The sequence below is a fragment of the Setaria viridis genome, chromosome 5 (genome assembly GCF_005286985.2).
Source record: "Setaria viridis chromosome 5, Setaria_viridis_v4.0, whole genome shotgun sequence".
Taxonomy (NCBI): domain Eukaryota; kingdom Viridiplantae; phylum Streptophyta; class Magnoliopsida; order Poales; family Poaceae; genus Setaria; species Setaria viridis.
In genome coordinates this window covers 42,801,374-42,813,355 of record NC_048267.2, presented here as the reverse complement: position 1 = coordinate 42,813,355, position 11,982 = coordinate 42,801,374, and the positions used below count along the sequence as shown (strand labels likewise).

General features: G+C 46.5%; 3 protein-coding genes across 5 annotated transcripts; all 3 read left to right on the top strand.

Annotated features, from left to right (window-relative positions):
* Positions 1–722: 722 nt before the first annotated feature.
* LOC140220031 (pectin acetylesterase 5-like) lies at positions 723–4,567 on the top strand. The gene is made up of 12 exons (XM_034738525.2): positions 723–1,911; positions 1,994–2,076; positions 2,252–2,378; positions 2,510–2,589; positions 2,673–2,762; positions 2,872–2,996; positions 3,455–3,515; positions 3,617–3,670; positions 3,756–3,833; positions 3,905–4,010; positions 4,096–4,241; positions 4,378–4,567. Exons 1-12 carry the CDS (start codon positions 1,710–1,712, stop codon positions 4,489–4,491), a joined length of 1,266 nt encoding a protein of 421 aa, XP_034594416.1. The 5' UTR covers positions 723–1,709; the 3' UTR covers positions 4,492–4,567.
* Positions 4,568–5,084: 517 nt separating this feature from the next.
* LOC117856092 (pectin acetylesterase 5) lies at positions 5,085–8,037 on the top strand. Of its 2 annotated transcripts, none has more exons than XR_004640610.2 (12): positions 5,085–5,572; positions 5,663–5,745; positions 6,048–6,174; positions 6,391–6,470; positions 6,544–6,633; positions 6,746–6,870; positions 6,946–7,006; positions 7,084–7,137; positions 7,210–7,287; positions 7,356–7,461; positions 7,531–7,698; positions 7,809–8,037. XR_004640610.2 is itself a non-coding variant. In XM_034738523.2 (12 exons), the coding sequence occupies exons 1-12, from the start codon at positions 5,356–5,358 to the stop codon at positions 7,920–7,922; spliced, it is 1,281 nt and encodes a 426-aa protein (XP_034594414.1). In that variant the 5' UTR covers positions 5,119–5,355; the 3' UTR covers positions 7,923–8,037. The 2 variants fall into 2 exon arrangements, 1 of the variants encoding a protein (XP_034594414.1); XM_034738523.2 differs by having other exon boundaries at positions 5,119–5,572; positions 7,553–7,698.
* A 1,206-nt stretch (positions 8,038–9,243) lies between these two features.
* On the top strand, positions 9,244–11,705 carry LOC117856095 (pectin acetylesterase 5). Of its 2 annotated transcripts, XM_034738532.2 has the most exons (12): positions 9,244–9,427; positions 9,515–9,597; positions 9,824–9,950; positions 10,054–10,133; positions 10,210–10,299; positions 10,426–10,550; positions 10,625–10,685; positions 10,816–10,869; positions 10,944–11,021; positions 11,092–11,197; positions 11,291–11,436; positions 11,555–11,705. In XM_034738532.2, the coding sequence occupies exons 1-12, from the start codon at positions 9,244–9,246 to the stop codon at positions 11,666–11,668; spliced, it is 1,248 nt and encodes a 415-aa protein (XP_034594423.1). In that variant the 3' UTR covers positions 11,669–11,705. The 2 variants fall into 2 exon arrangements, with proteins under 2 accessions (XP_034594423.1, XP_034594424.1); XM_034738533.2 differs by lacking the exon at positions 10,944–11,021.
* Positions 11,706–11,982: the final 277 nt, after the last annotated feature.

Here is an 11,982-nt window from a genome sequence, read left to right as displayed (position 1 = left end):
GGGCGCCCACTTGGCGAGCGCGCGTCCGGTTCAACGGCTCTGGCACGTCTCCGGAACACTGGAACAGAGAGATTCCGAAGCCGACACGGTCGCGCCGCCGCGGGCGACGGCGGCGGCGGCGGCGTCCATCTTGCTACAGCCGCGAGAACGGGCGGGCCCACGTAGTTTCGATGGCGGATCGATTTGGAATCCAAGAATCTGGACCGCATCGATCGAACAGTTTTACACGGATTGTGTAGTTGGGTCCGCGCGGATGGTGTGCATCCCGAGTTAGGCCGAAGACGGTCGATGGCCGACGAATTGATCGTACCCCCGGCCGGCGCTCGCCACGCTGCCGGCGGCGGCGGACGACTTGGCGGTTGATCGCATGGCGGCGGCAGACGATGTCTCGGACGGCCGCAACGGGGTCTCATCGACGGACGACGGCGAGCATCGCAAGGTCCACGAGAACCAAATTCTCGAACGGGCCCCAACTGAAACGTGTCTCTAGTCCAGCCAGTTGCTGGGCCTCCACTTGGCCCAGGCCGCGCCGTTCCTTCAATTCGTCAGGTCGAATCGTGGCCGCAGCCTCCGGATCCAACGGCCATACATAACCCAGGCCTGGTCGGTAAACGAGATACCGTCCGTGGTGGACGGTATTTCATTTACCGTCCACCCGGAGTCCCGGACCCTCCCCGCGCGCGCTCTCCAGTTCGCCACGCCGTCGCGGTCAGCACCGGCGCACCGGCGCCCGGCTCCCACTCAGCGTCGCAGCACCTTCCCCCATAGTGTCATACCGGCGTACTCCTTGCCGGCGCGCCTCTCCTACCGCATTGCGCTCCACGGAGAGCGGCTGTGGCCATCCCGGCGTCTTCTTCCTCCCTTGCGGTGGCCATGCATGTTTGTTGCCAAGAACCAGAAGCATCACCACCGGGCACCGCGTCCTGAGCCTCACTTTCTCCTCCCGGCCGGACGCGCGCATCTCAGTCTTCACGTTCGTATCCGCCTCCCGCAGCGCCGCCGCCTCGGCGTACAGACTCGGAGGACCTCGCCGCCCGACGCCGCGGTGATGCTGACTGCTTCCGTGACCTCGGCGAGGTTGGAACTCTGTGAAATTTGGTTCGGGTTCGTTCCTCCACGTCCCGGCCAGTCTCCTTCTCTCTACCAGGAGCCCAGAGGCCTCTCCGGTCTCCGCCGCGCCGCCGCTGCTCTAGGCTCCCGAAGTTTTCGCGTATGAGCTGCGAGCCTGGCGGTTGTAGTTGAGGAGAATTCAGTCACTTCCCGCATTGGATGGTGATGTCAGTCAGATATGGCACCTGTCGAGCGATGTCGGAAGGGAGGGATATAGGCCCTGAAACCATGGCATACAAAATTCCAAACAGGCCGCGCCACACTTTTAAATCTGGAGAATTTTTGTGAAATTCGATTTGCGAGGAGCGTATGATTGGATGGTGATCTAATTCATAAGACAGTTGACCTTTTGTTTCAGAGAGGAAAGCAGTCACCTACCGTCCGTACAAAACAAGGTCTTATCCCAGATTTAGTTCAAATCTGAGATATGCACGATTATGGTCAATCAGAACTACAAGATACCTTCTGCAATTCAGCTCTTGGTGGGTACAATTCCATTCCATCCCGGGCGTTGACAAACTAGCAGTTTCCACGACGCCACAACTACCCGGCGTTGCGTCTGTTCTTGGCTGCAGGCCTGCAGCAGCCAGGCCCGCGCGATGGCCATGGCGACCGCGCTACGGTCCTCGCCGCTCGTCCCGCAGCATCGACCACGCTTCCCTGTCTCGGCGGTGGCGCCATGGCTCGTCATGCTCCTGGCCCTGGCAGCCTTGTCCTGCTCATCGCCGGTGGCGGTGGCGGCGGGCTCTCCGGAGGTCGTCGAGCTGACCCTCCTCGCAAACGCTCAGGAGAAGGGCGCGGGTATTTTCAGCTAACCATATTCGCTTCCTTCAGATCATTTTGTAGCGTGTTCTTGATTGCGTGTGGATGCACGTCGTCACAGTTTGCTTGGACGGTAGCCCGCCGGCTTACCACCTCCAGAGAGGCTTCGGCTCCGGAAAACACAGCTGGATCGTCAATCTTGAGGTGACCAGTCAATCCTTTGTGTATGTGTGAAAATTGTTGAAAATTTGAAACTGCTAGTCTGCGATGAATATTGTGCTTCTTTCTAGCATGAGTTTTTTTTTAAAAAAATCTATTAGACTCAATGCAGTTTCAGTATTGATTGTGCATGATTATGAATATTATGAATAAAACTCAGGGAGGTGCATGGTGCAACACCACGGAAGATTGTTCTGACCGCAGAATGACCGACCTTGGTTCATCCAAATTCATGAAAGCAATAGAGTTTGAGGGGATACTCAGCAACAAGCGCTCACAAAATCCCTGTACGTAAATAAAGATGCCTCCTCTTTCATGGATCCTCTGCTGATTGGACTAGCTTTAGATTGAGCTTGATGCTTCAGATGTCTGCTCAATGGGTTTTGTACTAATTCAATTCAATGGGTTGCGTGATCAGATTTCTACAACTGGAATAAAGTTGACGTAAGGTACTGTGACGGAGGATCATTTGCTGGAGATGCTGAGGGCAAAGATCGGGTGATTATTCTTCCGTGAATTCTGATTTTAGCCGCCGGCCTATGTTCATTACCCAAACTGATGGTGTAATGCCATTGATGCAGAATGGAACAAAACTTTTCTTCAGAGGATTGCGTATCTGGGAAGCCGTCGTTGACGAACTCATGGGGAAAGGACTGGCCACTGCTAAACAGGTTAATTGTGCTATCGATTTTGTAAAAATCATCCACAAAGATTATTAGCCTTTGTGGCAACCTCGCCACACAGCTTGTGAGCAGAGCCATGTCCAACGTCATTTTTCAGGCCTTACTTTCAGGTTGTTCTGCTGGTGGCCTTGCTGCCCTACTGCACTGCGATGATTTCCGTGCACGATTCCCTCAGGAGGTTCCAGTAAAATGCCTTTCGGATTCTGGATTCTTTCTTGATGTGTAAGGCTTCGAAAACTATTCATCATTGGTTGATGTAAGGGGTGTTTGGCAGGAGGGGGCTAAATTTTAGCTCCCATCACATCGAATGTTTGACACTAATTAGGAGTATTAAACCTAAACTAATTACACAACCCCTAGGCTAAATCGCGAGATGAATCTATTAAGCCTAATTAGTCCATGATTTAACAATGTGGTGCTACAGTAACCATTCACTAATGATGGATTAATTAGGCTTAATAGATTCGTCTCGCGATTTAGCCTAGGGGTTCTGCAATTAATTTTGTAATTAGCTTATATTTAATCTCCCTAATTAGTATCCGAACATCCGATGTGACAGGGCTAAAGTTTAGCTTCCTCCTCCCAAACACCCTCGTAGTGGCTAGGATAGTGAGCTTTGAAAACTACTAGTAACATCGCACCTTTTCCTGAATTAAGTACCTGTTTTCTTTATGCCACAGAAAGGATTTATCAGGGGAAAGGTTCATGCGGTCGATCTTCAGTGGAGTTGTTCACCTTCAGGTTAGCTTAAAAAATTCGTTAATTTCCTCAACATTATGCCTTTTTTTTTCCTTTCGGGATGCATGTTTCCTCTGAGCAAACGTTTCTGAATATTTTCCCAGAATGTTAGAGAAGTTTTGCCCAAGGACTGCATTGCAGAGAAGGAGCCAATAGAGGTAGTTTTTATTACCTAGGGAATTCACTTCTTGATCTATATGCTGCCAAGTTCTCTTCGATTTGCTAACATGTTCTTTGCTCCAGTGTTTCTTTCCTGCTGAGCTTATTAAGAGTATAAGCACCCCCACATTTATCCGGAACTCTGGTTACGATTCATATCAGGTGATTGCAGTCTTTATCTGTTAATTTTTCATTCTACTTGTCACATGGCTAAGATCCTAGCTGCTCTCTAGGTAGGAAATGTAGTGGCGCCAGGCGGATCTGATCCTGGACAGTCATGGTCGCGTTGCAAAGCTGATATTCGAAACTGTACTTCCACACAAATCGAGGCAATGAATGGTTAGCCTAGTTCGTCAATCTCCTAGGTTCAATTTGTACCCTCATCTGGTGGCTGTCATGTCGATTTTCCTTCTACATGCTGTAGAATTCAGGAAGGAATTTGTCGAGGCTTTGAAGGTTGCTCAATGCAAGAGCAACTGGGGGCTGTTCATCGACTCCTGCTTCAACCACTGTCAGACGCCATTCAGAATCACATGGCATTCGCAGATCTCCCTGAGGCTTGGTAATAAGGTGAGGTTCAAGACACTTTTACCCTAAAGTTGCATAATTTTAATCGCACCTAGTGCTGCCGTTTCGTCTCTGCGTCTTTTTTGAATTGGATTGGTGTATGTTTTGGTTTCAATTTCTCTTTGTTTCTACGGAACAGACGATCGCCGAAGCTGTTGCGGACTGGTATGTTGGTGGAGGCCATGGAGTAAAAGAGATTGACTGCGAGTATCCATGCATTAACCCCACTTGTAGCAGTCAGCTCGACCTGTAACGGGAGGAGTTTTACATGAACATTTCTTTTACATGAACATTTCTTCAAAATTAATAAAACTTCCTTTATCGGAAAAGGAGACAGGTTTACATGAGCATTTCTTTTCTTTTTTAGAAACAAAACACGAACATTTTAGATTTCACAGTTGCCACTTGTGATCTCCATTGCCGGAGCTCCATCGAATGCTAAGGCGTAACACACATTACAAAATGTTTTCCTTCCCATGTTCTGTGCGAATCTCGGTGCGATTCCAATGGTACATTGCGTAGTGACAACCTGACAGGTGCCATTGGTTAAAAACTGCCTTTTTTTTCCGGTTGATTGGTGGAGTCTTGTACAGGATGGGAGCCGCTTGGCCTTGCGATACATGCGTGCCAACGACTGGTGAGGATAGTGACATGAATCAATCTGGTTTTAAGTGGCAAGAAAGATCACACGCAACAGGTCTGAAAGCGGAGCGCACTTAGCCGTAATTAGTCACTCTCGACAGGTACGTTTATGTAGCATTGTAGCTCCATCAGACAAATATTTGTTTTTCGAAATACAAATATTAAGCGACTATATCCAGAACGTCACTTACTACTCTTTTTCTTAAGAGGAATCGAGTTGCAGGTAGCAGCTGACTTATAGCTGCCAGGACTAATAGCATGCTGACGTGGACGTGGATTTGATTTTGAGGTGAGCTGTTGCAGAGAAAGACGCCACCACGTTCTTCTCCACGAATCTCCATCCGCTTGAGGTCCAAGCAGATGGCTTGGTGGGCGCTGTCCGCATCGGCTACGGCGACCTGTGGTATGGCCCGCCAGAGCGCCAGCGCAAGGCCGGAGACAGGTTGTTGGTGAGCAGCTAATTTCAATTTCAACCATGTTCTCCACTCTCCAACCGCACAAAAAGGCCATGGCGACCGAGCTGCTGTCCCCCCTCCTCCCGCAGCGTCGACGGGGCCTGGCTGTCGCCGCGGCGGCGCCCCTGCTCCTGCTCCTCCTGGTCGTTGTCGTCTTCTCCCGCTCACGGCTGACGGTGAGCTCCCCGGAGCGCGTCGACCTGACCCTCGTCGCCGGGGCTCGGGAGAAGGGCGCGGGTACTTGGTCCCCTAACTGTAGCCTCATTTCCCTTTTAACCTTCCATGTCTGGAACTAGTTATTGATAGACCTGTATCATGCCGTTGCAGTGTGCTTGGATGGGAGCCCGCCTGGTTACCACCTGCGGAGAGGCTTCGGCTCCGGAGCTCACAACTGGCTCATCTACCTTCAGGTGACCGAATGTTCTTTTCCTATTGTGAGTTGCCATTGCTTTCATCAGTTTCATGTATGTATAACGTGCATCTCAGAGGCTCCTACACAAACGGTCGTCTCATGTTCATCCTGAACAATTTGGTTAACTGAAATCTGTAAAGAAATACTATCCGTCTTTGGATGAAAAGGTAGCTGAGAACTAAGATAGTAAACCCGGGTGACAAAAAAAAATGGTTATACTTAAGTGACTTCTTTCCTGCTGATGGGATAAGACGTCTAGTAGGCTTACTGCTTACAGATTTTCCATTGATAAAATCTCAGGGAGGAGCTTGGTGCAACACCACACAAAGTTGCTCCGAGCGCAAAAGGAGCAGCTTAGGTTCATCTAAGTTTATGAGAGCATTAAAGTTCTCTGGGATACTCAGCAATGACCACCTAGAAAATCCTGGTATACAAAGTTGCTTCTGTCATGGCTTTCTACTGATACATTAGTCTTCATCAAGATGCTTCTTTTAGGGAGCAATCTGCTATATTAGTCCCAATTATTCATTTTGGAATTTGGACTAATGCAGATGCAGCATCGCTTTGTGTTGGTCTTTTTCTGATCATAAATATTTTGAATTGAGTTGGGAGGATTGCACTAAATTTTGTCTGTCGTGATCAGATTTCTACAACTGGAATATAGTTGTTGTAAGGTACTGCGATGGGGCATCATTTGCTGGGGATGCAGAGGGTGAAGATTTGGTGAATTTCTGAATTCTGATTTCAGCTGCCCATTTAAATTCCTCAAACTGATGGTGTACTAGCATTTGTATAGGATGGAACCAAACTTTTCTTCAGAGGATTGCGCATCTGGGAAGCAGTTATTGATGAACTCATGGGAAAAGGAATGGACATTGCTCAACAGGTTTTCATTGATTTCGTACGATTAGTCCAAGAATTGCACAAGGCTTGACCACACAAGTCCCAATCAAGAGCCATGTGGCCATGTCCAACTTTGCTTTCCCTTCACTTTCCAGGCTTTGCTTACAGGCTGTTCTGCTGGTTCTCTAGCTGCATTACTGCACTGTGATAATTTTCGTGGACGGTTTCCTCAAGAGGTTGCAGTTAAATGCCTTTCTGATGCTGGTTTTTTTATTGACGTGTAAGTCTCTAAAAATTAGTACAGCCCATTAGTAGCATTGTAATTGTATAAATGAAGAACATTTCTCTGCCACAGGAAGGATTTATCTGGAGAAAGGTCCATGAGGTCACTCATCAATGGAGTAGTTCACCTTCAGGTTAGCCGCAGACCATAGTCAATTACTTTCAAGAGATCCTGTTGATTGAATTACTTTTTTTAAAAAAATTCTTTCAGAATGTTAGAGAAGTTCTACCCAAAGACTGCCTCCAAAATAAGGATCCAACAGAGGTATGTTCCCATATCTAATTCAATAATCTTTATGATGTTTCTTAATTCATTTTGCTGACATGTTGCTCCCAGTGTTTCTTTGCTTCTGAACTGATTAAGAGCATCAGCACCCCCACATTTATTCTGAACTCCGATTACGATTCTTGGCAGGTAATTTCAACCTCTATGTTTCTTCCCGCTTGTCAAATGATTAAAACCTAACTGTTTCTTCTATCTAGATACGAAACGTTCTCGCACCAAGTGGGTCCTATCCTCAACAGGCATGGTCAAGTTGCAAAGCAGATATTCGGAACTGTAGTTCCACACAAATTGACGTACTACATGGTCAGTCAAGCTTGTCAATCTCTTTTCTTTCTACACTCATCGGTGATCCTGTTTTCCTTGACGCTGCAGGATTTCATTCTTTGTGTTGTAGGATTCAAGAACAAATTAGTCAGTGAAATGAAGGTTGCTGAAGATAACAAGAACTGGGGGCTGTTCATTGATTCATGCTTCACCCACTGTCAAACACCATTCCATATCACATGGCATTCTCCGATCTCACCAAGACTTGGTGACAAGGTGAGGTTTAGATCATTTGAACCATACTGCAATAGCAAAGCTACTGTAGGTTTTCTATGTCTTTACTTGGACTGATATCTTCCAAATTCCTTCTGTTGTTTACATAACAGACTATCGCAGAGACTGTTGGGGATTGGTATTTTGGTAGAAGGCAAGACGTGAAACAGATCGACTGCGAGTATCCATGTAACCCCACATGCAGCAGTCGTCTGCCTACTGCTTGATTCACACAGGACTGCTTTCAGATCACCAGTCTTTCCTTTTTTTCGAGAATACGCAGGAGAGCTGCGTATCTTTGCATTAAGAAGAAATAACAAAGAGATCACCAGTCTTTCCTAATCTCAAAGTTTTTTTTACCTCAGTTACAGCTTTGTTTTGCTGAGGATTCATAAGGAAAAATTTTTCTGCTGATAAGACCTGCATTAAACTGAACGCGACTTGAAATCCTAGTAGTTGTACTTCACATCAACAGCATTCGTGAGTCAGAACTGATATGCACTAAAATGTTCAGGAACTTTCCCTTATCATTTCCTCATTCAAAGGCCTCGAGCTGCTTCCAAACTCCGGAGAGGCAAAGAAACAATCCAGGATTCAAAATTGTGTATCCTCAGGCGGTGGTATGAATGCAAATCCCCCTTCTCAGAAGTACAATCAGTGAATGCTATGAACTTCTCGTGCACATCACAGTTATGGGAACAATTTCTGGAAAAAGAGCATGGAAGCTAGATATTGCGCATTTAACAAGATACTGAGGAAATATGTACTGGATCAAATGAAATGTGGATGTGGATTTGTGGAGCAAGTGCAAAATTTGCAAATTGAGTAAGCAAATTCCACCCCAGAGTGTCGCTGTGTTGTGCCCTCGCTTGCTCCAGTTCTACTCGCCGTTTGATGATGCTCCAGTGTCCCCGGGTGATTCGCGTGGGCTCTGGGCTCACTGGCACCAACAAGCCCAAGCCCATATGCGAAACTGAATAGGCCTTACAGCCCACTTCCCACATTGGTCAGCAAAGCAACATAGTAAGGTTGACCGAGCTGTATGCTGCGGACTGATTGCTTAACTGAAAAATTCTTTTTTTTTGTTTCCCCCCTAAGAACACAAAATCTGACATACTGTTTGCGATTTGGAGAATAAACTTCATTATCTTTTGGGATCTGGAACAAGTCTGCTACTCTGCTATCCTGCATAGTTTGGACCACGTAATTTTTTTTCTCTCCCAGGAATCGCGTAAATGTTTGACTATGCAATGCTGCCAGTTGGGTGGGGAATGGGAGCGAGTGGTGTACTGACGTGGATGTTGGATTCGGAGGTGCAGACGTGCAGTTGTTGTAGAGAACTTTCACCACGCTCCACAGCTTGATTGAGAGTCGTCGATTTCCTCTTCTAATAAAAATTACGGCAATTCAATAAGAGAGTCGTCGATTTGACTGCGCGATTCGGTGCGGTCCACATCGGCGAGCTGCGGTTATGGCCCGCCAAGAGTATCCGACGATCAAATAAGTCAGCCCGGGCTTTGGCCTTTCTCACATGATCACCCGCGCGCGATGACCATGGCGATCGAGCTGCTGCTCCGGCAGCGACGGCGGGGCATCGCTGTCGCCGCGGCGGCGCCGCTGCTCTTGATCCTGACCGTTGCCACCTTCTCCTGCTCGCCGGTGGCGGCGACGGCGAGCTCTCCGGAGCTCGTCGAGCTGACCCTCCTCGCCGGAGCTCGAGAGAAGGGCGCAGGTATTCTTCGTTCCCCTCCTTTCCTTTTCAGTCGACGGTATGTCTGGAGAAGCTGGTTGCTGAGAGACCTGTATCATGTCGTTGCAGTGTGCTTGGATGGGAGCCCGCCTGGTTACCACCTGCAGAGAGGATCCGGCTCCGGCGCCCACAACTGGCTCGTCTATCTTCAGGTGACCTGCTTTTTTTTTCCCCCGTAGAAAATTGCTGCGTTTCCATGAATCTAAAATGCATCTCAAGGATGCTGGCTGAAATCCGCAAGCGAGCTGAGAATTGAGATGGCTAACCGCTAACCTGTGTGACAAAATTGGTTTTAGTTAACCGAGTTCTTTCCAGCGATGGGATAGGGATCCTAGTAGAATGGAGACACTGTTACTGATTTTGTATTACAAATCTCAGGGAGGAGGATGGTGCAACACCACGAAAAGTTGTTCCGAGCGCAAAATGACGGAATTTGGTTCATCTAAATTTATGGAAGCAGTAGAGTTCACTGGGATACTCAGCAATCGGCACCGAGAAAATCCTGGTATAAAAGAAGTTTCTTCTGGATCAGATTTTGAATTGAGTTGTGATCTCCATACCTTTAGAATGTGCCCTCGCATGCATTAATTCCAATGAGTCATGATCAGATTTCCACAACTGGAATATAGTAGTTATAAGGTACTGCGACGGGGCATCATTTGCTGGGGATGCAGAGGGTGAAGATCTGGTGAATTTTCTGAATTCTGAATTTGAGCTTCCCATCTTAATTCATCAAACTGATGGTGTATGGGCATTCATGTAAGGATGGAACCAAACTTTTCTTCAGAGGATTGCGCATCTGGGAAGCAGTTGTTGATGAACTCATGGCAAAAGGATTGGATACTGCTAAACAGGTTTATGTTGGTTCCATATAATTTGAGTATTTGACAAAGAATTTTATAAACCTTTAGCACCAGTAATCTGACCACAAATCCTAATCAAGAGTCATGTCCAACTTCATTTTCTCTCCATACTTTCAGGCCTTGCTTACAGGTTGTTCTGCTGGTAGTCTGGCTGCACTATTGCACTGTGATAACTTTCGTGAACGATTTCCTAAAGATGTTTCAGTTAAATGCCTTTCTGATGCTGGGTTTTTTATTGACGAGTAAGGCTCTAAAAATTAGTGTAGCCCATTAGCATTGCACCAGTACTAAATGAAGTGCAATTTTTCTGCCACAGAAAGGATTTATCTGGAGAAAGGTCCTTGCGGTCACTCATCAATGGAATAGTCCACCTTCAGGTTTGCCATGGAACAGAGTACTTCGCCTTTAAGAGATCCCATTCCAGGATGCATGTCACAAAACAGTTCCACACACACAATTTGGTAGTAAATGTTGATTGGATCACATTTTTTTTTGAATTCCTTTCAGAATGTTAGAGAAGCTTTGCCCAAGGGCTGCCTTGCAAATAAGGATCCAACAGAGGTATCTTCCCAATATCTAATTTAGTTCTCTTTGTGGTTTTCCTAAATTCACTTACTGACATGTTGTTACTCCAGTGTTTCTTTCCTCCTGAACTGATAAAGAGCATCAGCACCCCCACATTTATTCTGAATTCTGATTACGATTCTTGGCAGGTGGTTTCAATCTTTAAGTTTCTTACCACTTGTCAAAAGGTTAAAACTCCTGACTGCTTCTTCTCTTCAGATACGAAACGCTCTTGCGCCAAATGGATCCTATCCTGGACAGGCATGGTCCAGTTGCAAAGCAGATATTCGGAACTGCAGTTCCACACAAATTGATGTACTGCACGGTCAGCGTAGCTTTCTAATCTCTTTGTTCTTGATGCTAATTTGGTGGTCATGCTGTTTCTTAGACGCTTTAGGTTCCATTCTTCATGCTGCAGGATTCAGGAAGAAATTAGTCAGTGAATTGAAGGTTGCTGAACATAACAGGGATTGGGGGCTGTTCATTGATTCATGCTTCACCCACTGTCAAACACCATTCAGAATCTCATGGATCTCACGGATCTCCCCAAGACTTGGTAATAAGGTGAGGTTTAGATCACTGAACTATACACTACGAAAATGCAATACTGTTGGTTTCCTGTCTCTATTGCCTGGATTAATATCTCCTGAATTCTTTCGCTTTTTCCCCTCTGGCATGACAGACTATCGCAGAGGCTGTTGGGGATTGGTATTTTGGTAGAAGGGAAGAAGTGAAATATATTGACTGCGAGTATCCATGTAACCCCACATGCAGCAGCCGTCTGCCTAGTGCTTAATCTATAAAGGACCGCACTGATTACAGGTCTTTCCCCATTTTCACAGTTTTTAACCTCAATTCTAACTTTGTCTTGTTGAGGTTTCAAAAAGAGACTTTATTTTGTTGATAAGACCTGCATTAAACTAAACACGATTTGAAGTACTATTAGTCGTACTTCACATCAACACAATACTCAGAATGAAGCAGAACTGATTTGGACCTATTGTTTCTAAGTAAAATCAGTTAAGTTTTCGACATGGCAAAAGTTTCTGTACAAAGAGCATGGAAGGTAGATATCACAAAATTCAGAATGTTACAACATCTTATGTGAGG

Bases quoted from the DNA above. Each gene is read 5' to 3' on its own strand.
- LOC140220031 (XM_034738525.2), top strand. From the start codon at position 1,710: ATGGCCATGGCGACCGCGCTACGGTCCTCGCCGCTCGTCCCGCAGCAT. The intron at 2,077-2,251 runs GTGACCAGTCAA...AATAAAACTCAG, and splicing joins GCTGGATCGTCAATCTTGAG to GGAGGTGCATGGTGCAACAC. The intron at 2,763-2,871 runs GTTAATTGTGCT...GTCATTTTTCAG, and splicing joins GACTGGCCACTGCTAAACAG to GCCTTACTTTCAGGTTGTTC.
- LOC117856095 (XM_034738532.2), top strand. From the start codon at position 9,244: ATGACCATGGCGATCGAGCTGCTGCTCCGGCAGCGACGGCGGGGCATC. The intron at 9,428-9,514 runs GTATTCTTCGTT...ATGTCGTTGCAG, and splicing joins AGCTCGAGAGAAGGGCGCAG to TGTGCTTGGATGGGAGCCCG. The intron at 11,437-11,554 runs GTGAGGTTTAGA...CTGGCATGACAG, and splicing joins CCCCAAGACTTGGTAATAAG to ACTATCGCAGAGGCTGTTGG.
- LOC117856092 (XM_034738523.2), top strand. From the start codon at position 5,356: ATGTTCTCCACTCTCCAACCGCACAAAAAGGCCATGGCGACCGAGCTG. The intron at 6,471-6,543 runs GTGAATTTCTGA...GCATTTGTATAG, and splicing joins ATGCAGAGGGTGAAGATTTG to GATGGAACCAAACTTTTCTT. The intron at 6,634-6,745 runs GTTTTCATTGAT...TTCACTTTCCAG, and splicing joins GAATGGACATTGCTCAACAG to GCTTTGCTTACAGGCTGTTC.